Source organism: Elgaria multicarinata, chromosome 1, assembly GCF_023053635.1.
Source record: "Elgaria multicarinata webbii isolate HBS135686 ecotype San Diego chromosome 1, rElgMul1.1.pri, whole genome shotgun sequence".
Classification (NCBI taxonomy): domain Eukaryota; kingdom Metazoa; phylum Chordata; class Lepidosauria; order Squamata; family Anguidae; genus Elgaria; species Elgaria multicarinata.
The window spans coordinates 114451721-114477215 of record NC_086171.1 but is presented as its reverse complement, the minus strand read 5'-3'; the positions used below and the strand labels follow the sequence as shown (position 1 = coordinate 114477215).

At 41.8% G+C, this 25495-nt stretch overlaps 1 protein-coding gene across 4 annotated transcripts in view; it reads left to right on the top strand.

Annotated features, from left to right (window-relative positions):
* Positions 1 to 796: 796 nt before the first annotated feature.
* Positions 797 to 25495, top strand: part of LOC134404405 (complement factor H-related protein 3-like) — a 37089-nt gene continuing 12390 nt past the window's right edge. The window contains exons 1-7 of one of the 4 annotated variants that reach the window (XM_063135110.1): positions 798 to 999; positions 3469 to 3596; positions 7513 to 7701; positions 9508 to 9690; positions 10739 to 10951; positions 21379 to 21549; positions 24852 to 25049. In XM_063135110.1, coding sequence (XP_062991180.1) covers positions 974 to 999; positions 3469 to 3596; positions 7513 to 7701; positions 9508 to 9690; positions 10739 to 10951; positions 21379 to 21549; positions 24852 to 25049 — 1108 coding nt within the window. In that variant the 5' untranslated portion in view covers positions 798 to 973. Of the gene's footprint in view, positions 1000 to 3425; positions 3597 to 7512; positions 7702 to 9507; positions 9691 to 10738; positions 10952 to 21378; positions 21550 to 24851; positions 25050 to 25495 lie in introns of all 4 variants that reach the window. The other 3 variants (XM_063135094.1, XM_063135102.1, XM_063135117.1) reach the window with 3 other exon arrangements.

The window sequence follows — 25495 nt, the reverse complement described above, 5'->3', positions numbered from 1 at the left end:
GCCCCAGGTTGAGGAAGGCTGCATTAGAGAGTACCCATGATTGCAAAACTTGATAAGGCAGAGTTTGTTAATTTGGGAATTCTGTAAGTGCATTCACCCAAACATGTTTACAGATCCCTCTCAGACCTTTGTGCTCAAAGTGTGAAGGTCTAACTGTGCTCCAGGTGCATAGGAACATGGGGTGGGTGGGGCTTATATGTCCACCCACATCCACCTGCACACTTTAGCCCGTACACACAAGCAGATGGATGCCTACTTAGAGCTTTGAAGTCCATAAGTAGAGTTAGGAGCACTTAAACCAAATGGAATCAATGGGATTAATGGTGCTCTCTATGCTACTGTGATTTATGATTTTAAGAAAAGGGTCTTTCTCTCAAAGCAAAGTTACCATCACTTTGTCCAGTCCATCACTGTAACTTTAGCACAGAAGGTTGACCTTAATGGCACAAGAGTGAGCTTGTAAGTTTGCTAAATGGCTAGTCAAAAAACAGGTTAGCCTGCTCTTCTCTCTTTAACAATTAATTCTTTTGAAGTCATCATAGTATGTTTTGTTGTCTGCTACAAAAACCACTCCTAATTGATAATTGAAAGGTCTGGTTCAAATGTCAGCAGCCCTGGTAAGTAAGGTATTTTCCCCTTTATCTGTCCACTTGGCAACACTACATTGTTTTTACCATTGCTGCAGAATTGCAACAGAAAAGCCAGAAACCTTTTGCAATCACTCCTCTTTGGGTTACAAAGTTCATGTGCCTTGTTCCAGTAATGTTTCCTCTTGTCAGGTTGCCACATCAATAAAAAATAAATAAATAAATGCAGCAAATAGACAACGACACTGGATTAGAGGGGAAACCAAAGGAGAAGGGTTTTTGGAGAATTTGCAGAGCTGAAAGTGCAGGTTCTTTGGTACAAAACAATTGTACGTTGCCGGAAGTACTATGAAGAGTTGGCTGGTCTTCATTGTCCCATTCCTTCTATGGCAGTGCTGTACTTCCCAAAGTGGTAAGTTGCGAAGGGAAATGGGGAAAATGTTACCAGGGAAAATGCTTGTTACAGTATTCATTACAGAAAGAGAGTTTTTTCCCCCAGTGGGTTTGTAGAGACAGGAATTCATTCCATTTCATATTTTTCTCTATAAAGTCATGGTTTTCTTCCAAATTGTAGTAATAGATTCTTTGAGGATTATCTCAGAGTTGGAATCAACACAAGTCATTTAGGGGATTTGAGGTTATTAATATACTTGTTCATAGTGGAATGCTTCATCTGACGACTTGGTAAATGCACAGATAAAATCTTGTAATCCCCAATCTTTGCCAGCCAGCATGGCTGTCTTGGAAATATTAAGACTTTTTCTGCCTAAACATGCAGAGGATTGCACCTTAAAATTGCCCGGAATTGCAATTTTGTTTGAAAAGAAGTTCAGACATTTTCCATGGGTTTTCTAGTTTATTGTTATACTTTCATTCCATTCTGAAACAAAATATTCCCAGTGTGGTTATATAAGTAGATTTCAAAATTGAATAAATATATATATATATATATATATATATATATATATATATATCTCCTTTAAATTGATTTATTTAAAACACAATGCCACATATCCATTGATTAAAAAAAAAAGAGAGCAAAGCCTAGTGAGACGGGAGTTCTCCTACTATGTGCTTCCTCTACCACCACCACCACCCTGAGTGCAAGTGACACAAAATCCCATTGTGGAAAAGAATAACCGAGGAAAAAAGTCCCAGAGAGGGGTCAAAATGGTGGGAAATGCCCCCCCAAAAGCACAATCTTCTCAGAACAGAGATTTAGGGCTCATCTACACCAAGCAGATATTCCACTATGGAAGTGGTATGAAAGCGGTATATAAAAGGCAGGAGCCACACTACTGCTTTATAGTGATATTGAAGTGCACTGACAACTGTTGGGGCCCATTGGCACAACTACACCAAGCAGGATATAACACTATGAAAGTGGTATGAAAGCAGTATCTGGAATGTGTCATGAGCTACCACTATAAAGTAGTAGTGTGGCTCCTGCATTTTATATACCACTTTCATACCGCTTTCATATGAGAATATCTGCTTGGTGTAGATGAGCCCATTGTGTTGCAGCTACCCAAATCGTTGTCTTAATGAGAGAACAAATGGGAGAAGTTTCTTCCCTCTCGCTGTCCTTCAGATAAGGGGGTGTTTTATACATCCTGCTCTTCTTCCCTTGTAATGCCAGTGTTGGATTAGTGCCACAGTACAGAGCTCATTTGGCATATGTAGCAGTGAGCATCACACCTAGGGCAGAGTATAAGGATTCTGCATGTTTGTGTGTCAAAGAGATGGTTATCAGTGAGCTGGGGCTATGAAGAAATACTTACTACTCAAACAAAATGCATCTCTCCCCCCACCCACATCTTTGCTACCACAGTTACAGGTGGCAAAATTCAGGGAGTTATTTTGGCAGTTTCCAGAGGGGAGCCAGAATGGGGCAAAACAGACTGAACTAAGTGGTAGAAGTGATACGGCTCCCCACTCTCTTGCTGGCTGCTGTTTTGAAACCCCAAATCCACTCACAATGACACGATGTGACTACATGGCATAATTATTTAGGGCCCAGGAGGTTTTTAAAATCAGCAAAAAGAAACACTGCCACTGTGAAACTGGCAGTGTCCATGTAAGAGGTGGTGCTGAGGACAGGTAATTGCTGTTATTGTTATTATCCTTCTCTTGCAAGGAATCCAAGGCAGTTCACACAATTCTCCACCTCTATATTTTATTCTCATGACAGTCCTGATGGGTAGGTAAGGCTGAGAGTCAATGAGGGGCCCAATGTCACTATGGCCTTAGCTAGACCTAATGTTTATCCCGGGATCGTCCCAGGGTCATCCTTGTTCATGTAAATGACACACAGGGGATCCTGGGAGCAGGCAGGGATGACCCCGACGATCCTGGGATAAATCTTAGGTCTAGCTAAGGCCCCAGTGAGCTTCATGACAGAGTGGAGACTAGAACCACAGTCTCCCTAATCCCAGTCCAATACTCTAACCACTACACCACATTGGCTCTCCAGGTTGGGGCAGGAGCTAAAACTTGGCCCTGTAGTAGTATAGATTTCTGCCATGTTTGTGGTCCTCCCTATGAAATGAGGGGAATTTAGGATTCAGCATATTTTCAGTGGCGGCAACAGACCTGCGCTGCTTGTGGCATTTCAGGGATCCAGAGGTGGAGGCTTTCTGCAATGTGTGGGGCAGTTGCATGGTTGTCTTTTCAGCAGAGGTAGCAGATTTGCACAACTGGTGATGTTTGGAGTGTTCCACCTCATCCTAACATCCCTCCACAAGGAACATTTGAGTTTAGGATTCCACCCTTAGTTATTTATTGTGCTTCTCTGAAATGCAAGGGAGGAGTTGGTGCAAATGCTAAATGTGATTTCAGTGTGTGAAGAACCACCTGATATTGAATTTGGAATAATTCTAAGTGATGAGAAGGCTGAATATCGGGAAAGCGACAGAGTACAGTACAAGTGCAATCCTGGGTATTCCTTCGAAGGGTCTGAATGGATTATATGCAGTGGACAACAGTGGTCACCTCCACCAAAATGTTTAGGTAAGAAGTCACATTCTGTTTATTTTGAATACTAAAACCTGAAAATCAGAATGTGGAGTGCCCAGTATGACTTCGTAGGACACGTTTGCGTGCAAAGAGGTTTTCTCCATGTGTGCAGATTTAATGAACTAAAAACACATATTGTGATATATTTTCCTAAATTGCATTGATGGATTTGTATAACTGGGCAGTTTTGATACTTGAGAAATTACAGTAAAACTGAATAATTCACATTTTTTTGATAAGTAAGTCTGAATTAGACTTATTTGATTGAGAAACTACAGAGACATTGGCCAGATCTACTCTAAGCAGGATATAGCACTATGAAAGCAGAATAAAAGCAGTATATGGTATGTGTCATGGGCCCCAACAGTTGTCCGTGCACTTCAATACCGCTATAAAGCAGTAGTGTGGCTCCTGCCTCTTATATATTGCTTTCATACCACTTTCATAGTGCTGTATCCTGCTTAGAGTGTAGATCTGGTTCTTAGAGAGAGAGAGAGAGAGAGAGAGAGAGAGAGAGAGAGGATTTGCCTTCGTATCCTGCCTCTGGGATGCAGCTATGATGATTCCTAAGGCCAGTTTTTGTCTGGTCCTCTGTTCTTTTGATGGAAACCACAAATGTGTACAGTTATTGGGTGAATGAATAAGAGAACTGACACAACCCAACCACATTCAAGCTGCAATCCTGTACTCACTACCTGCGATAAGTCCCAGCTGAACTTAATGGAACTTTTTTCTGAGTAGATATGTATAGGACAGTACTGTTCCCCATTAATTACTGTGAGAAACAATCATTTTAACTCTCCAACTGAAATCTTAAAGAGCTTAATTATTTTGCGGGATCATGCCCTTTGTTTTTTATTCCCTTTTATGTTCATAGAATTGCTTTAATATATGAAGTACTTAATGAACGTAGGACACCAGGAAATGTTTAGCCAGATTGGCATAAGCACAAATTATATTCAAGTTAATACATTTAGACTGCAGGCTTTTCCTGATTACTTTGATACATTCTAGTCTGGGTTCCGTTCTAGGTTTGGACTGCAGGAGTGTGAACCTGTTACTTCTTCTTAATTTCTCAGAGGCTTTTCATATCATTGACCACAGTATCCTCCTTCACCATGTCTGCCTGCCTCTCTGCCCTCCTGGTGCCAGGGAGATGTAGATGGGCTGTGTGGGTCAACCCCACAAGCCTATGGCATGCTTGTTCCCAGTGCTTCAGAGGCATAGGCGCCTGCTGCCATTCCTCCTCTGTGCCAGCCTCAGAGGGCCGGTTTGTGCATGTCTTGCTTTGACTCAGGGCATTAGTCCAGTGGTTCTTAACCTTTTTTGAGTCACGGACCCCTTTGAAAATCTGGTGAAAACTATGGACCCTCTCCCTAGAAAAATGCACATAAGCACATAAACTTAGGCGACCATATGAAAAGGAGGACAGGGCTCCTGTATCTTTAACAGTTGTATTGAAAAGGAAATTTCAGTAGGTGTCATTTGTATATATGGAGAATCTGGTGATATTTTCTCTTCATCACAACAGCTAAAGCTGCAAGTGCCCTGCCCTCTTTTAAATCTGGTCAGTCTAGTATAGCTCCTGCAGCTTTAACTGTTGTGATGAAGAAGGGATTTCACCTGCTGAAATTCCCTTTTCTATGCAACTGTTAAAGATACAGGAGCCCTGTCCTCCTTTTCATATGGTCACCCTACATAAACACAACTTTGCATGCAATGAATATACTTTATTTTACTGAAAATTGATTGCCTCATACAGTGTATGACATACACAAAGTATGAATAAAGTGAACAAGCTTAACAAAAAAATATGTTTCTCACTCTTTTTCATGCAAAAATTAATGGCCACTCCATACAAAAATGAAATACAATCATCATGTGCAAATTAAACAAAGCAAAACTTTAATTAAACAAAGCAAAACTTTAACCAGAGAGCTTCGGCTATTGGGCGGTATAAAAATGTAATAAATAAATAAATAATAAATAATTCTGCTCAAAAGTTCATTTCAATGAGAAGGTTGTTGTTGTTTGGCTTGAATAAGAAGATGAAACTGTGGAGTGGTCTTTGACAAGGTAACACGCATGTCATCTTTGACATCCAATCGATTTCGACTTTTCGTTTTGATAGAAACAAGTGCTGAAAACTGTGGGCTCATCTACACCAAGCAGGATATTCCACTATGAAAGTGGTATATAAAAGGCAGGAGCCACACTCCTGCTTTATGGAGGTATTGAAGTGCACTGACCACTGTTGGGGCCCATTGAGACATAGTATATACCGCTTTCCTACTGCTATATGCTGCTTGGTGTGGCTCCTGCCTTTTATATACCGTGTTCATAGTGGAATATCCTGCTTGGTGTAGATGAGCCCCGTGACTCCACCGTCTCCTCTGTCCGTCTGTTCCTCCCTCCCCTCAATCCAAGCCGATGGGGGATAGGAAATCCTCCCAGGGCCCCCCTCAATGGAGGAAGACATTGAGACATTGCCCTGAATGGTACTTACTTCTGAGTAGACACACAGAGAGAGCCAGCCAGCAAGCAGACAAAGAATTTGCGCTCTTTCTCCCCCTCCAAGGCTCCAGGCATGTTGGGCAGGAGGGAACAGGGAAAGCAGGAGAGAGCACATGGAGGGGGAGCTAAGTTCAAAATGGCTGCTGAGTTCTTTTAAAGACACAGCATTTTAAATTTAAAAAATCAACTCCAGTGATTCTCTTAATATAGTGAATATAAATTTTTATTTGACTTTCACGGACCCTCTGAAGCCCATCCGTGGACCCCTTGGAGGTTCATGGACCCCAGGTTAAGAACCCCTGCATTAGTCCATCCTTCCTCGTCCTGAAAGGCAGCTGCATTTTGTATGTGCTTCTGCCATGATCACTGAATCCTCTGCAACAATGTAGGCTCATCATCATCGTCATTATTATTAGTATTATTATTGTTATTACAATTATCTCCTGGGCATACCCTGGAGTTTGTGAACTGTGACAGACCCTGAAAGGATCGTCTATTCAATGGCATCTCTGTTTGAGGTGTGTATGTGTGTGTGTGTGTGTGTGTGTGTGTGTGCATCTTGAAAAACCAACACGTTATAGCACTTTGAAATGTTTTTAGAAGTATTGTGACCCAAGCATGGCAACACAAGGTCTGAGTTGTTTGTTTATCCCATGACCAGCTATATGCTGTACGCTCACCCAGTTTAATAATTTTCTATCTTGAAGTTCCCTGTATTCATTTTTGCAGTGGTTAACCTGAGAGGAAGATTCTGATTTAGGTTTAACTTTAAATTTCCCCCCAAAATCAGGGCATTATCCCATTTCCTTCAAAATTGGCATGAGTAAGGATGTATTTAGAAGCTCTCCTGGTGGCCATTTTCATGTTTCTAACTTGAAAATTAAAAAAGTTATAGGCATTTTACATTTTCAATGCAAGTCTATGGAAAGAAAGCGGAGCTCTGGATCCGAATCTGGATCCGCTATGGAGCGGAACGGAGGCGGATCATCCCAAAGCAGAGTGGACCCGATCCAAAAGTTGTGGATCAGGATCCAGAGTGGATCATGAGGTCCGGGCACAGCCCTATTAAAATACTTGCTCCGTTTGGATACTTAGAAAGTTTTTAAAATGTGCTTTTGCTGGTTACCACTACTTCTAGTGAACTAAGGTCTCTGTATATGTTATTTTAAATTCTTTATCTTGTATATTGTTTGATTCTTTGAGAATTAAAAAAAGATTTTATAAAAACCTTCCATCTCTTAAGTGTTTGGTTTAAATTTCTGTGCAATCCTGATGAACCCACAAAAAAAAAGACAGGTGCGCTTTGTCAATGGGTAATTTTGTTTGCTAGTTAGCTGTGTAAGGAAGGGAATGTGACACTCCAATAATGATTTCTGCCTCCTCCCACCTTTTTTAGCACCTTGTGGTATCTCGAAACAACAGCTGGATGGAAAACATCTGCTTTTGTCTGGTGGCCGAAGACGTTCACAGTTCATTCAAAATGGCCAAATATTGGAATTTCTGTGCAGAGATGGATATGTGCTCACTCCTCCTCCGGTCAGAAAGTGTATTGATGGGCACATGGACTTGCCATTGTGTATTTCTGGTAAACATGCAGTTAATGATACAATCTTTCTCCAGGGTGATTTAAAAATTCAAAGGGCCTCTAATCCCTCCATGTTCCAGTTTGAAAGCGAATGCTTCCAGGGTTCTCTTCCTCAGCTGTGCACATAATGACAACCCAGAGTATGGGTAGAGTGTGGGTTGATGAATGCTGGATTGTTGTTTTGTGCGAACCCAGAAATATAGGTTAACCATGGGTTGCTAACCACAAACACCCATAGCATGTTAATGGGTTGTAAACTCTGGGTTATTTTAACTATGGATTGTCATTACATGTGAATCCAGAACCACAGGTTATATTGCCAGGCTACAGAGGCAAGAGGCAACACTGGTTAAAAACCAAAACTGGCTGCTCTATATTCCAGTACTACAGCACTGCAATGGCTCTCCTAGCAACCCACCTCTCAGCCACCCCTGCATGACCCTTTTTCTCTGTGATCTGGTGATGGATGAAGAGACATCTTGGTGAATTTTAGCAGAAAGGGCAGTATGTAAATGATAGTAATAAATAACAATAATATAACTTGTAAAAGTCAGTTATATTAATATGGGCTGGAACAGTAGATCTAAAGTAGAAGACATTAATAATAGGGGTGTGCACGGACCCCCCACTCCGCTTCACTTTAAGATCCGCCATTTTCGGATCGGCCCGCTCCGCCCCGCCCCCACTCCGCCTGTGCCCGCTCCGCTCGGAGCTCCGGATCCGGATCGGAGCTCCGGTCCCCCCCATAGGGGGGGTTACCGGGCCCTGCCGCCATCGCCGCCCATGCGGCGACGGCGGCAGAGCCCAGTAAGGAGGAGGGGGGCCTTACCTGCCTCCATCCGTGGTCCGTCGCCGTCTTCAATTGAGCCCGTGGTTCCACCAGGAAGTCTGGGCCGCAAGTGCGGCCCAGACTTCCTGCTGGAACCACGGGCTCAATTGGAGACGCTGACGGACCGCGGACGGAGGCAGGTAAGGGAGAGGAGGGCGGGCGGGTGTTACCGGGCCCTGCCGCCATCGCCGCCCATGTGGCGACGGCGGTAGAGCCCAGTAAGGGACCAAGGGGGAGGGGGGCCTTACCTGCCTCCGTCCACGGTCCATCACCGTCTTCAATTGAGCCCGTGGTTCCACCAGGAAGTCTGGGCCGCAAGTGCGGCCCAGACTTCCTGCTGGAACCACGGGCTCAATTGGAGACGCTGACGGACCGCGGACGGAGACAGGTAAGGGAGAGGAGGGCGGGGGGCGTTACCGGGCCCTGCTGCTGTCGCCGCATGGGCGACAGCGACAGCGGCAGGGCCCGGTAAACCCCACTTACCTTTCCGGCGGAGCTCTGGATCGAGGCGAAGGATCCGCCTTCACCTCGATCCTCTTCGCCACGCTCTGCCGGCCCCCCAATCCTCTTCGCCTCCGCCTTAAGGGCAGGTGAAGCCCCCCGCTCCGCTACTGCTTCTCCGGTCCGATTAGAAGCGGAGCACATCCCTAATTAATAAACAGCAATCATATCTGCACACAAACATACACACACATACCTTATAATAAGAGAAGCATGAGGAAATTATCTGATAAAAAGTCAAAGTAGAGCCTCCTTTAGCCATATATAACTATTTATGAGCTTAGCTAGTTCAAAGTGGCCTGGTTTGATTGATGTAAGGATTAAGATGTCCATGTTCACCTCTGACTAAGGCCCATTATACCACATTTGAGCTTCTCATTTGTTGTACGACACCAGTCTAGCAATGTTTATGCAGAATAACAAAGCTTTGATGATAGAAACAAAGCCATCATTCGTATTACTTTATTATTTACCAGAAAGAGGGAAAAACTGTAGCCGTCCACCCATTATTCAGAATGGAGATATTATTACCTTATCTCAGAAGCAGTACGCATCTGGTTCTTCAGTGGAATTCCAATGCCAAAGATATTATGCCATGGAGGGACATAACAGTTCTTTTTGTGACAATGGGAACTGGACAAAAGCACCCATTTGCTTAGGTAAGAGCAAAGGTAGTGGTTACACAACCTGTGTGTCTTAAGTTTAGAATACAATTTAGCTAAATGTATAGCTTCCTTTTGATTGTAACTTCTGACTTGCACAGGGGATGGTTTCATTAATTACAGAGAGAACAGTTTATTTTGTATATGATTCATTTGGGGCTGCTCCACATCTTGCCTGCTATAAAATCTCTGGCCATAGCTAGTGAGACCTTCAATAAAACTGGAGTGCTCCAGTTGAGGTTTTCAGTCATTCCACTCCTATCATGGACCAGTACCTGTGGCATTACACCCCATAATTCAGTTCCCTAATGCATGTCTAGCATTAGTAAGTCTGGTGTGTTTAGAATGTTGACCTGAGTGGGTGGAGTTAGAGTGTCTTGGGAGGGGGAGGAGTGATATATAAGGGAATGACTGAGGGGATTGAGAGGAGACTTTTTAGGTACTCTAAGGCCATAGCTAGACCTAAGGTTTATCCCTGGATAGTCCAGGGGTCAAACCTGTTCATCTAAGTGCCACACAGGGCATCCAGCGCTCAGGCAGGGACGAACCCGGGATGATCCTGGGATAAACCTTAGGTCTAGCTATGGCCATAGTGAAGCACGTGAAATAGGGGGGCAGAAATTCCTAGTTCATAACTTGCTTCTAATATACGTCTTTTAGTTGGAGTTCTGCAAGCCACTCTTCTCTCAGCCTCAGACGCTCATTTGTAAGAGTAGTTTTAAGTACTTTTGAAATGGGGCGAAGTACTTTGAATACTTGACAAACCCTGTATAAATGCTTACTATTAGTATATTAGTTAAATTCCTAGATCAAACACTTTAACGATTATGACTTTCTCCAAAGAATCCTGGAAATTGTAGTTTTACAAGAAACTAATATTCTTCTCTTTTTAAAACGAATTGGAAGTTAAAGCCAATATGACTTGTGTTCCCATGACTGATGCATATAACCTCCCAAGTTATTTTACTTCTTCAATAGAGCAATAGGTGAATCTAGATATTTGTTATCTTTGTTAACAGAATTCTATATTTTTACTTCACCTCAGAGCCCTGTGCGTTATCATTGGCTGAAATGGAAAGCCAAAACATAGAGGTAAAAGGGAGATCAGATGAAAGTGGATCTCAGAATACGTACCTACAACGTGGCAATTCTGTTGAGCTTACCTGTAAATCAGGATACGCCCTTGCGGCAACTTCTCCCCAATCTTCTATTGAAATCCAGTGTGATGGAAAACCAATTGTGTATCCTGAATGCAAAGGTAACTGAAGATGACGTGAAATTACATGTTAAAACTTGGCTTCCAATCAGATGCCGAAAAATCCAGACGTCACTGACTGCCATCTTGCTGAGAATTGCCATGTGCCTCTGAATGTTTTATAATGTTGTGAAATAATTACAACTACTATGTTGCGAATGTGAACCTACTTTGCTTAGTTCTTAACTTTTGTAGTTTAAGTACAAAACTACAAAAGTAGCAGTACTTTCAGCAATTATAAGGAGAATAACTATTTTTTACATTTCTGTACTCCCCAATAGCTGATGTTCTCTGAACATTTCACAAAGCAGAGCTTGAAAATGTAAAATATAAAAACATAATGATATCTAATGTAAGAACCCACAGTGTAACAATAATGTAAGATTCTACAAATATTTAAAACAGATACAGAATTAAACCAAAGAGAAAACAGTAGTAGTACAAATATCTAAAACATCTTACACATCTTCTAAAAAGCTTATTTATATGATACAGCTTCGGCTATTGGGCGGTATAAAAATGTAATAAATAAATAAATAAATAAACCAAATAATACCAATAGAAATACTAAATTGGTTACTAAGAGTGCAATATTATGCATGTTTTGACAGAGAAAAGTTTTACAACTCCCAGTATTTCCCAGCCAGCCATCTTGGGAGCTGTAGGATGTTTTTCTGTATGCATAATATGATCATGCCCCGGGGGGCGGAGCTGGATGGGTAAGATTTCTCCTTGAGACTCCCGTACGGGGGGATCTGAGAACTTAATTATCTCATTCAAAAAGGCATGGGTCGTCAATGAAAATGAAGGGAAATGACTATGACTTTTAAGTGAGGGTGAAAATCTTGTTTTTTGAAGCAGAATCAGTATAAGGAGGGAGAAAAGCAGCCCGGTGTCTCTGGCTGTAAATTAGTCAGATGGAACGGGGGGGGGGGGGAGCGATGAAAATGAAACTGGCTTTGTGAATGTCAGAGCTCTTTTTTCTCCCAGTCTGATAAAGACGGTGAATTACACTCCTTATCTGAGAAGAATGTCTAATTGGCAGTAAATTCACCCTTTAAAAAGCATCGAAGGAGGAAGTGTTTATCTGCATAGAAAAAGAGACGGTGCGGATTGTATATGGGACATTAAGTGAGAGTCAAAAATAGATCCATGCCGAATGTTAGAAAATCAAAAAAAAAAAAAAAAAAAAAAAAACCCTGGGAAGGCTACAAAATGCCCCTCTAATCATAATTTGGCCCGTCTTGAGAAACTGTCTACAGAAGAAGTTACACAAAGTAGTGGAAGTGGAAGCGAGAGTGACAGTTCTGTCAAGATGGCGGAGAAACTTGGCACGGTGCCAACTTCAACTACAATGGAAGATCTGAAGAGGCTGATTTTGGACAGTACAGCAACACTGAGTAAGAAGATGGATGAAAATGCTAAGAAGGCAGATAAGAGGATGGGGGTGCTCGCAGACAAGATCGCTCTGAATGACAGAGCTATAAAGATGCTAGATGCTGAAGTAAAATTAGTGGAGAAAAGGCAGGATGTCTTTGAAAAAGGCTGTGAGGTGAAGTTCCAAGATCAAGAATTAAAGCTGATCCAATTGCAAGATCAGGACCGACGTTCCAACGTACGAATTAAACACTTTGTTGAAGAACCAGCAGTGGATTTGAGAAAAATAATTCTGAAATGGTTCAATGATATGATGCCTGATCTGGATATAAAAGACTGTGACCTGGAAAGGATCCACAGAGTGGGAGGAGCAAATTACAGAGGAACCAAGGACATTCTTGTGAAATTTGGCAGTTATTACAAAAAGGAGCAAGTGATGAAGAAATTGAGGTCCATGGCTATGATAAAATATAAAGGCAAAGCAGTGCAAGTATTCAACGATCTTTGTCAGCAAACACTCCAATGGAGACGCAGCGTTAAGCAAATAACTGAAATGTTAACAAGAAGCGCAATAAAATATGCTTGGGGTTACCCTGTTTTCTTAAAGTTTTCATATGGTGGGAATCAATACAGAGTAACCTCTTTGGATCAAGGCAAGGAGTTGCTGAAGAGTCTGGGTTTATCTAAGGAAGCAAGTCTTGGAGCTGAAGCTGGAAACGGAGCTGAAGCGGGGGCGTCTGGGATGGGGTAAAATGTTGAATGGTTATGAGATAATAATACATAAAAGCTGTTAAGTATAGATATCTTGCTGCTCAGGCGGAGCTCCGCCTCCCCCCTCCCTTAAGGTAGTTAATGGCCGGAGTGGTAGACTTACGGGGATATGGGGGGGAAGGAGGTGGGGGGGATGGGAGATTGGGGGGGTTTAATAGGGTGGGAGGGAGGGAGTTGAAGGGGGGTTTAGGGTTTGTGTTTTTTGTTGTTTATGTTTATGAGATGCAGAGCACACGGGATCGGAAGAAGAATCAAAAGGGTAAATATGGATAAAAAAATTAAAGTATCAACGCTTAATGTTAAAGGTCTGGGGGCAGTCATGAAAAGGAGGAGAATAGAACAAATATTAAATAAAGAAAGATCTGATATTATTATGATGCAAGAAACACACCAAAAACTTGACGGTGTAAATGAAATACGGACAAAGTGGTCAGTCTATTATGAAAAGTCATTGGGGACATCAAAAAAAAATGGAGTGGCAATTTTGATTTTTTAAAAAAGTGGATTTATATTAAAAACTATAAAAAAGGATGATAATGGTAGATATCTTATGATAAAGGGACAAATTGAAAATGAATCATATACATTAGTTAATGTTTATGCCCCCAATGAGAGACATAGAGAGTTTTTTATGGAATTATTTAAAGAAATAGAGGAGTTTAGGGAGGGGCATCTTATTTTAGCTGGGGATTTTAATATGGTAATGGATAATAGAGTGGATAGGTCAAACCCCACTAATGCAGAAAAGAGAAATAATATTACTATAGTGAATAAACTAGTAAAAGAAAAAGATTATGTAGATTGCTGGCGTTTACTGAATGGGTCGAACCCGGGCTTCTCTTACTACTCCTCAGTTCATCATACATACTCTAGAATAGATTATATATTGGTTTCAAAAGAGTTTGCAAGTAAGGTATGTAAAATGGAAATGGGGGTAATAAAGGTAACAGACCATGCATTGCTAAGTTTAGAGTTCACAGTTAAAAAGAATTATAAAGAAGCGTTTAGGTGGAAATTAAACACAAAACTTTTGAAGTACAATAAAGAAAAAATGCAAAGAGAACTGACAGAGACTTGGGAAATTAATGAGAAGGGAGGAACGTCAAGGGCAGTAGTTTGGGATACCATGAAGGCAGTAACAAGAGGGATATGTATTAGAGAAATGTGTAATTTAAGGAGGCAACAAATAGCAGAGCAGGAAAAATTGGAGGAAGAGATTAAGAAATTGGAGAAAGATTATTGGCAATTTAAAAATAAATATAAATTAATAGAAATACAAACAAAGAAAAAGCAATTAGAAAATTTAAATTTAGAGGAAGTTCAGAAAAATTTAATATATATGAAAAGGGAGTATTTTGAAAACAGTGATAGAAACTCTAGATTGCTTGCCAGACTCACACAAAAGGAAAAAGCCAGGAATGGGATAGGAATATTGAAGGATAAACAAGGGAATTATTGTCATATAATGAAGGGTAAAAAAAAAAATTTCCAAGAATTTTATCAAGAATTGTATAAGGGTAAGGACACTCAAAAACAGAAGTTGGAAGCATATATAGAAAAGTATATAAAGAAGGGAATAAAAATAGAACATAAAGAGTTAATGGAGAAGGTAATAACGCAAAGAGAAGTAGAAGAAGTAATTGAGAATTTGAAAGTGGGTAAATCACTGGGGGTAAATGGTTTAGGCTCAGAATATTATAAGGTTTTTAATAGGGGTGTGCACAGACCCCCCGCTCCGCTTCACTTGCAGATCCGCCATTTTCCGGATCGGGCCGCTCCGCCCCCGCTCCACCCACTTCCGCTCCGCTCCGCCCGGAGCTCCGGATCCGGATCCGGAGCTCCGTTTCCCCCCCCCATAGGCTTGCATTGAAAGCTAAAAAATTATACAACTTTTTTTCTGTTCAAGTTAGAAACCTCATGTTTGGCACCATGACACCTCATGGGGATATACACACGCATGCCAAGTTTCAAAGCAATCCCATCATCCCCTGATTTTTGGCGAATTTTTGAAAATTGGGCACCCCACACACAACATCCCTGCGAGGTGGGCAGGGGAGGAGGGAGGGAAGGCAGGCAGGCATGCAGCTGGCATTTCTGGGGGCATAAGGAAGTGAGTCAAGGATAAGCCAGTAATGCATATAAAATGGAAATAAATAAATAAACGAAGGAGGGGTGGAATTAAAAGCAGCAGTGTTGCTCAATAAACAACAAGAAGAACTTTTTTTAAAAGGCTATATCTGTCTTTTACCAGCAATAGGGGGACGTGCCCGGGGGAGGGGGAAGTAGCTGCCAGTTCAAGACACTGACAGCCACAGCTCTGAGAAGAAGTAAAACGCTCACTTCGACTCAGAACAGGCATTGCTCCACCACTGAAAAGTGACCATTCACTTCAACTCATGATAGGCATTGCTCCACCGTTTTACTCTCTTTGGAAGGCTCTAATGGCCTTCCAGTGCAGGAGAGAGTGGGGGCACGTCCACGATGAGATGCCCTAGGGGAGCTCATCCCCTTGCACCACATCGATTCAGTTGTTCCCCAAGGTTAGGGTGGGGAGCAGTGCTGTGTTTCTATCTCTTATTCTTGGCTTAGTATATGATTTCAGGTTGTGTTTGTGCATTTGGTGGGGCTGCTGTGTTAAAAAACACGGGGAAAAGCCCGTTCAGATGAAGAAAGAGAAGTTTCCCAGAATCCCAAGTTACCTGTTTTGCCTATGCCCTCCTCCAACTTTGGGATCATCATGACCGGGAGCTGACTCTGCCCCTCAGCCCTTTGAAAAAGGTATTTTCCCGCCGATTTTTTAAAAACGTCTAGCCCGCAACCCGTACGATGCAGAAAGTTGAGAGTGGTCTCAAAATGACCCCCATCCACGACTCTCTGTGCACAAGAATTTCCAGAACGATAGCTTAAACCCCCCCCAGTTATCCCCGATTCTTTCCCTCAATGCAATCCTATGGGCGAAAAGCCGAAAACGCCGTTTGAGCCGCGCGGTTGACCCGATTTTCACAAAAATATAGCCCGCAACCCGTACGATGGAGAAAGTTGAGAGTGGTCTCAAAATGACCCCCATCCACGACTCTCTGTGCACAAGAATTTCCAGAATGATAGCTTCAAAAACAACGTAGTTATGCGCGATTATTTGCCGCAATGCAATCCTATGGCGAAATGTTTTCAAGATGGCGACCGGAGCGCTCCACCTGAACTCGGAGCTCCGAAAAATGGTCGCTTCTCTTCGCCTTGCTTCTAGGGGGTCCGCGGTCCGCTCCTACTCCGCCTCTGGGTAAGGCGGAGCAGGCCAATCCGCTACTGCTTCTACGCTCCTAATCGGAGCAGAGCACATCCCTAGTTTTTAAGACTTTTTTAGTACCGAAATTATTGAAGCTGTACAACTCCATATTGGAAGGAGAAAGAACACTAGAATCATGGGAACATTCATTAATAATTTTAATACCAAAAATCAGACAAAGATTTGACTGTCCCTGATTCATATAGACCTATTTCATTAATAAACCAAGATGCTAAGATTTTTTCAACTATTTTAGCAAGGCGGTTGAACAAAGTTATAGATGAATACATAGGGGAGGATCAATGTGGATTTGTAGCAGGCGGTGGGAAGTGTTTTAAATGTAATACAGGTGATAAATAAGTCTAAGGTTAAAGCTGGAATTTTGGCATTGGATATTTTTAAGGCTTTTGACTGTTTGAGCTGGCAAGCTTTAAAGATGGTGTTAAATAAAATGGGATTTGGAAATAAATTTAAAGCTATAATAGAACAGTTGTACTCTCAAAATACAGCTGTAGTGGTAGTGAATGATGGTGTGACGGATAAGATACGACTAGCCAGAGGGACAAGGCAAGGATGTCCACTCTCGCCGGTCCTGTTTGTAATGGTAATGGAATTATTGGCGAATGCAATAAGAGAAGATGAGGATATTGAAGGAATAGGTAGTATGAAAAAAATTAAATTGAATATGTTTGCAGATGACACGTTGCTGACTATTAAAAATCCAATAGAAAAGATGGGGAGAATTAAACAGCAATTGAGAGAATTTGAGGATATTACTGGGTTAAGAATAAACTGGTCCAAATCAGAAATAATGCTGTTTAATTATACTAAAAAGGAAGAGAAGGATTGGGAAGAAAAGGGAAGAGAAATGAGAGTTAAGAATCAGATTAAATATTTGGGAATAAAAATTATGCAGAAGTTAGAGAGTTTAGAGAAAGAGAATTTAAATGTGTTAAAAAAAGAAATTTTAGAAAAATTGGAAAAATATAAAATTAAATTTATCCTGGTTTGGAAGAATAGCATTAATAAAAATGAAGATTTTAGCAAAGATTAATTTTGTGTTTAGGATGCTACCAATAAAAATTTCAGAATTAGAGATAAAAAGTTGGCAAAGTATTATAAATAATTATTGTAATGGTGATAAGAAAGCGAGGGTAAATAAAGTAAATGGTATTTAAGTCAAAAAAAGGGAGGATTGGGTCTCCCAAATATTAAACTATATTATGTAGCTAACAGATTAAGACATATTGTGGAGGCAATTACAGGAATAGGAGAATTAGATTGGATGGAGGATAAAACTACAAGTAATATAGAGATTAATTTGGAAAATGTATTTTTTAGGGAAGGGAAAAAAATGGGTAGAAAGTATAGATAACCCGCTTTTGAGGTCTCACTGGGAAATTTGGAGTAAATATAAAGGGGAGCTGCTTCCGAGCAGCTCCCCTTTGTCACTGGTAATAATGTTAAAGAATTTCCCGGAGGAATTAAAGAGTAGATTAAGTAAAGTTTTAATAGAAAAAAATAAAATGAAATTAAGGGAATGGTTAAGAGGAATGAATACAAGAGAGGATATGGAAGAGGTCCTTAAAGATAAAAAATTAACTTGGTTAAATTATTAGCAATTAGAACAGTGGACTAAAAAGTGGGTAAGAGATAACGGAGATTGTAGAGAATTGACCAAGTTTGAGGAATTAATAGTTAAGAAAGAAAATGATAGGGAGAAAAGAACTGTGTTAAAAGGGTTGATGAGTGAAATATATAGAATACTGGTGGAGAAAGGGTTGATGGATAATTCAGGCAAAATGGTTTGGGAGACAGATTTGAATGTACAAATAGGACAACAGGGCTGGGAGGGACTATGGAAACAAAGAGCGTTGAGAAAAATGTCAGTAAGAATAAAAGAGAATTATTTTAAAATTATATGGAGGTGGTACCTAACTCCGGTTAGATTGAATAAGGGCCTTCCTAGACGAGGCCTTAGCGCGCCTTCTGTCCCGGCTTCCCTGCTGTGCGTCCAGATGATGCACAGGGGAATCCGGAGACAGGCCGCGCTGAGGCCTCCTCCAACGCGCCATAAGCGAATTCGCTTATGGCGCGCCTTTTCCCCAGCTCCGGCCTCAGGCCGGAGCTGGGGAAAGTCTAGGGACTTGCGCAGCTTTTCGCGGCTCCTCGCTTACTCGCGAGGAGCCGCAAAAAGCTGCGGACCTGCCTGGCACAGCGCCCATAGGAGCGCTGTGCCCATCGGCGGGGGGGCGAAGGCTGGGAGGGTGGGTGGCAGGGTGGGTGGCACGGGGGGAGGGCGGGTGCGATCGCGCCACGCGCTGCCCAAGCCCAGGCAATGCCTGGCATGGGGCGGCATTGCCCGGGCGATCGCACCCGCCCTCCCCCCGTGCCGCCCATTCTGTCACCCACCCTCCCAGCCTTAGCCCCCCCCGTAAAAAAACAATAAAAAAAACACTTACCTTATCCGCCGTCTTCGGGCCGCACCCGGCCCCTTTAAAATAAAATTAAAAAATGGCGGACGCCGCAGGGACGCGACGTCCCTATGCGTCCGCCGTTTGGTAGCCTGGGGGAGGCACGCTAATGTTAGCACGCCTCGGCCCCGCCTCCCTGCCGGCGTAAGCCGGCAGGTCTAACAAGGCCCGAAGATAAATAATCAGCAATCAGCAAACTGTTGGAGAGGATGTGGGGGTAAAGGAACGTATTTACATATGTGGTGGGAATGCAACTATGTTCAAAAATTTTGGAAGATGGTGTTTTTGGAGATTGAAGAAATTGTGGAAATGAAGATAGAACGAACACCAAAAGTTGCATTACTGTCACTATTTGAAGATTTTAAATGTAAAAAGGAAATCAAGGAATTGATAACGAATTTGCTGACTGCAGCAAGATTGATTGTAGCTAGGAACTGGAAGATTCAAGGGGAATTCTATTGAAGAATGGTATAAAGAAGTATGGGATATAGCTATTAATGATAAATTGACATGTAATATTAAATGGAGAAGAGGTATAGCTAAATCAAATGATTTTGAAGGAATTTGGAAACAGTTCCTAATATTTGTGTTTTCTAAAGTAAGTGGGAAACCACCAGCAGTAGAAAGTATGAGATTCTGGAATCCGGAATGAGATCCCGAGGTGGGGGGTGCACTTGTATGTTAAATTTGATTATGTTATTTAGATAAGATATTATGTATTCAACATTTCAATATTATGTAGTATGTTATGTTTTTTTTCTTTTTGTGATAATGTAAATGTTTATGTTTAAGTATTGTAGGAAAAAATAAAAATTTATAAAAATAAATAAATTATTATTATTATTATTATTATTATTATTATTATTATTATTTATATAGCACCATCAATGTACATGGTGCTGTACAGAGTATATAAAAAAATATGATCATGCCCCCCCAAAGGAACAGAACTATACCTGCATTTACTGGTATAGGATAGGGCAATGGAAGGGAGCCTATTTTGCCCCATTGAGCCCTCCACAGACCAGATGACATCAGTGGGTATGGCCGTGCTGCTGATGTCAGTGGGTGTGTCCTCACCCGCTGATGTCATCACTTGCCTTTCCCCGTTTTTCCTGCCTCTGAATTGGGAGGATAGAGAAAGGGGGCTGTCTGTATGGGGTGGGTTGCTGTCACAATGAGCCCAAACCCTGCACTTTTGTTGCTGTGGGGTGGCGACAGCTAATCTCAAAGCTGCAGCAAATGCACGGGGTTTCCAGGGCCAGGCATGCCCCCTGTCCTCTGCTTGGGTATGCCCAGCACCGGAAAGCCTATTTCTATATTAATGTGGATCCAGGAAAAGGTGGGGGAACACCCCCAAAAGTGAAGCTGGGTAAGGGAAGTCCCAGCTGGCATGGCTGACTCTGCAGGAGGTGGTGGTGGAGGAGGAGATCCTGTGCAAAGGGTTGGCCTCTGCAACCAGGAGGTGGAGAAAAGGCTTGGGCAGATGGCGGCCAAGAGGGGGTTGCCTTTCACCCGGGAAAGCCCCCAGTTCAGCTCCAGAGTGAGGGCAGACCAGCAAAAGAGCCAGGCTGGCTTTGCTCTGGCTGGAAAAGTCAGGGTAAATCCCTGACTTTTCAGCTGCAGATCTTTTCCTCTTTGCTGAATCTTGGTGGTTCTGAATCTGTGGCTGCATCATATAACTGACGCAGTGTCGATTCGAAGCCATTGCAGGATGAAGACGACATCAAGACAGCCCCAGGGTCTTGTCTGGCACAAGGAGAGTCAGGTACTCCTCCCGTCCAGATTAGGAGAACAGGATAGAAGCTCCTGATTCCTGGGATGAGGCAGCCCCTCCTCCATTTCTACAGGTAGCTGCTAGGAGCATGCTCACTTTGCACCACCGGAAAGGGAATTGGAATATTCTAGCAACTCAGTCTGCCTCCAAGGGATGGGAAAGCCTAGATGGAGTTTGCTGTTTATATGTTTGCTTTTATTACTTGAAAGTACATACTGGTTCAATGACATACAAAGTAATCCTACATATGTTATCACAGGAATTAAGTCCCATTATGTTGAATGCAACTCACTCCATAGATAGAGTTTGGGATTTCTGCCTTAATTAGGGATCCTTCTTAAAGGATACTATAGAAAGTTATTTATTTTATGAATGGTTAAATGTGCATTGCTTTGGTTTGAGGTATTATGGATTATATTCTCTATCTTCATCTCTTGATAAAACAATAGCCATATTTATGCACTTCCTCTCATTCTTCCCGTGTTATGTTTTTGCTTCTCTCATTTTCCCCCTTTATCTGTGAAATCGTGAACTTTGACTTCCCTTCCCTCCTGCCTCTTGGAACATAGATTGAAATATTTGTCCATTTTTGTGTGTGCTGATGTTATTCTGTGAAGTCCACTGCATACTTATGGTGCTATGTAAATAGAATTATTTCCCCCCACTTCCTATGCAAAGAGAAGGCAGTACCCACAATCTGAGTGCTTTTCTATTTCTGCGTGTCACATGTTTGTCTCAATCATCCTAGAAATTACATGCAACCCCCCAAAAGTGGCGAATGGTACTTTCAGACCTCAAAGAAATGTATATCATGGTGGAGATATAATTCTCATTGAATGTGACAGTGTTCAAGGAGAAGGTGGACTAAAGATTGCTGAATGCACAAGGAATGGATGGTCACCTTCACACATGTGTACTGGTAAGTGGAATTTGCAGGTCTTGCCATGATTATGGAAGGGTTACACATGCCTGTTTTTGAGATGGTCTGCATCAGTGGTTTTCAGCTTCAAGCTTCAGAGAGAGCACATCCCACATTGATTCAAATCCTGAGGAATCACAGCAAATCTGACCCAGGGCATTGCATTAGTGGCCTATGTGCTTTGAATTTTTGAAGCTGAATATTGCACAGTCCTAATGCCCACTGTCCCAGCTTGGAGATATCATTTTGGAGCTCCTCACAATCCCTTTTTGTTTTAACCACCTTAAATAATTTGGTGTCATTGTCAGACATGGCCATTTCACTGCTCACTTCTAATTCCAGATCATTTATGAACATTTTGAAATGAATTGGTCCCAATATAGATCCCTGTGGGACACCACTACTTACTTCCCTCCACTGGGAAAACCTACCATTTATTCCTAATCTCTGCTTTCAGTTCTTGAACCAGTTACTGATCCATAAGAGGACCTCTCCTCTTATGCCATGACTGCTAAGTTTGCTCAGAAGTCTTTGGTGCTCAGGAGTCTTCCTTCTGGAAGTCCAAGTAAACAATGTCCACTGGGTCACTCCTGTCTACATGTTTATTTATTATTTTAAAAATCACTTTTATTTATTTATTTTTATATATTTTTTTCATAGTTCTGGTTACAACAGTCAAATAATGCATCACCAAACAAGTCATCAATTGTTTCCAAGTGTCAATAAACATGACTTTGAAAGTCTCCTGTTGTGATGTAAATTCAGATCCTGCAGTTGTTAATTGCAGAGTGAATTCAGCCTTTAGAAGTGCAATTGTCTCCACTGTGGTTTCACTATTTTCTGTTGATTTCAATGCCATCTTTACAGCTTTCTGCCTCTTGGGTGGTCATTCTGAAAGTTCTTCTCTCAGCATAAAGAAGTCTGCTATCACTTTCACTTTCACCCTACCTTGGCGTATTGACATTCGCCTGCTTAGCAGGCTTTTAATTATATCTTTTTTATGAGCTGGGAGCCCATCCAAATACTCATTCCCAGAGAGCTGTGGAGTTGTTGAAGTTTTATGTGGCCATGTTGCTCCATGCCAGACTGCTCCCCATGTTCATTGACATTCTCAAAGAACTCTAAAAGATTAGTGAGACAGGACTTACCTTTGAGGAAATTACGTTGATTCGTTTTCAGAAGGACTTTTCCTTCTGTATGCTTACAACTCACAGAATAAAGGTGTGAGTCACCTCAAAGCAGATTACTCTAGCAATATAATAAGGAATCAGACGCTTCATAAGGAAATACAGGACCAGGACAACATGGACCATCTTTGCTGGTCTCAGGAACTCCATCCTCCCAATCTGGATTTGGGACTGAAAGATCCAGGAAAAGTGTTTTAAATTTTTATAAAAATATAGTTTTTTAAAAAAATAACATATTTTTTTTAAAAATTAAATCCTCAAATTTTTAAAAATTCCTAAAAATCAATGGATGAACAGATCTGTTTCAAATTTGTTATGGCTAAAGCTCTACCTATAAGGTATCATGGTGCCAACTTTCAGCTCTTTATCTTTAAAACTGATGATTTCAAAAATAATAATTTTAAAACCTCATTTTCAAAAAAATTCTTAAAAAATCAATGGATGAGCGGATTTGTTTCAAATTTGGTATGGGTAAAGCTCTACCTAAATACTATCATGGTGCCAAATTCCAGCTCTTTATCTTTAAAAATGACAATTTTAAAAATAATAATTTTAAAACCTCAATTTTTAAAAAATTCCTAAAAAATCAATGGATGAACAGACCTGTTTCAAATTTGGTGTGACTAAAGCCCTTCCTATGAGCTACCATCATGCCAAGTTTCATGTCTTTATCTTAAAAAATAACGGAGTTATAAGCATTTTTGTTAATTCCCATTAGAGCTGCTCTTTGAAAAAACCGGATTTCCCCTCCCCCTCCCGGATTTGCCATACAAAAAACCGGATAAATCCGGTCATATGGTCACCGAGCCCAATGCAATTCTCATTCGGTTCACATGTAGACACCCACCCCCTCCCCGGGTTGTAGGTAGGGCGCAATCCACAGAAGGATTTTTGGCCAAAAGAGTGTGAAATGTATCCAAATTCACATTTGTTGAATTTATTTCCCTATCCTTTATTTTGATCTCTGGTTGTTTAGTACCACAGCTATGGCATAGAGCATCTGTACAGTAAGGTAAATTGTGCTGTTTACCCAGGGCTGTTGTGCTTCCTGGTTCTTGGCACTATTGATATGAGCTGATTACACTAGAGGAGAGGGATAACAGGGTGGAAGATCCTGCTGTTTCCTGGTTTGAATAGAGGGAGCTCCTCCCTCCCTTCCTGGCATGTGTGCAAAGGAGGGCAGGGAAAGTCTGCTGTACTGTTTTCTCACAGGCTCCAGGAAAGCCAGGACTTACTTCTGAGTAGACACAACACCCTCAGCACAGTTTCTTGGGAATAAGCTTCATTGAACACAATGGGACTTACTTCTCAGTTGACATAAGACCCTCAGCACACTTACCCCAATAACAACAACAACAAAAACAACAACTTTATTTCTTACCCGCCTCTCCATTCTGATCGAGGTGGGGACTTAAAGGGGTGCTCTTGGTGGGGTGGGGTGGGGTGGGGTGGGGTATCAGATCTGCCTCCCTTTGTTTCAGGGAGGCATTTTGCCCTCTTCTCCCTTGATCTCAGACATGGGAAAGTCCTTCTTCCGTAAATTCCTAGCTCAACCTCAGCTTTTGACACTGCCACTTTCGCACCATTCCAAGTTTATCCCAGCTTTTCTTTGATCTATTTTATAACGGAATAAGGGGAGGAAGCCACAAAAGACATCCCGTCAGATGCTGAACATTGTCAAAAGGACGCACAAACTTCCGGAAGTAGCAAGCCATGAGCGTGCTCAACTTTGCTCGTGTAAAGAACCCCATAACAAAGCAAGTTGTTGTTGTGTGATAATTGAACATGGAAGAAAGAAAGAGGTGGAGCCAGTTGCAACATGGGCTGTTGGCCATGATTGTGTTTTGTCCGTCTTCTTTTTCCCAAAGCCCAGAGGAAATAGCAGAACCAATGGGTATGTCCTGAGGGGGCTTCTATACCAGACATTTACCTCTTTCTGTCTTTATATACAAGAGGAGAAGCGATCATATTCCTCGGCAGCTACACTCGGACTAACAAGGCAGCCTCAATGAAAGAAGCGTAGCCCCAAGTCAGATTAAGAAAAACAGTGGAATATCTTTTAAAAGATAATAATTGTGCCTTGTATTTCTCTCTGTCTCATCTTTTCCAAATCAGTGGGCTGTGACTATCCCATTATAGAAAGTGGAAGATTAGATGCTTATTATGAAGACAGGAGGGTCAACAACATTCCAGTCTTACTCGGACATCCAGTCCAGTTCAGATGCAATCGTGGTTTTCTGACATCAAATGGGTATGAATCGATACGAGTTCAGTGTACCAGATCGGGCTGGAATCCGGAACCAAAATGCCTCAGTAAGTCAATGTTTCCCGTTAGTGAGCCAGGTTTGGTTCCTGTTCATTGTCAGATAGTATTCTACTGTTTCAAAACCTGCCCCTATGCACAATATAGATAAAAGCCAAGATCCAATCAGAGTAGGTAAACTGTAGTTCTATTACAGCCTGTGGGTGCAAACTTTACACAAGTAGCAGCCATTGTAGGAGTCGTCTTGCTCCCAATATGCAAACTCTTTTTTAGCTCCATATAAATATTAGGCATGTGCTCCGCTCCGATTAGAAGCGTAGAAGCAGGAGCGAAATGGCCTGCTCTGCCTTGCCCAGAGGCAGAGTAGAAGCGGACCGGGGACCCGTAGAAGCACAGCGAAGAGAAGCGGCCATACGCGGAGCGCTTCTCTTTTCGCGGACCGATCCGATCGCCATTTTGAAACATTTCGCCCATAGGATTGCATTGCGGAAAAGAA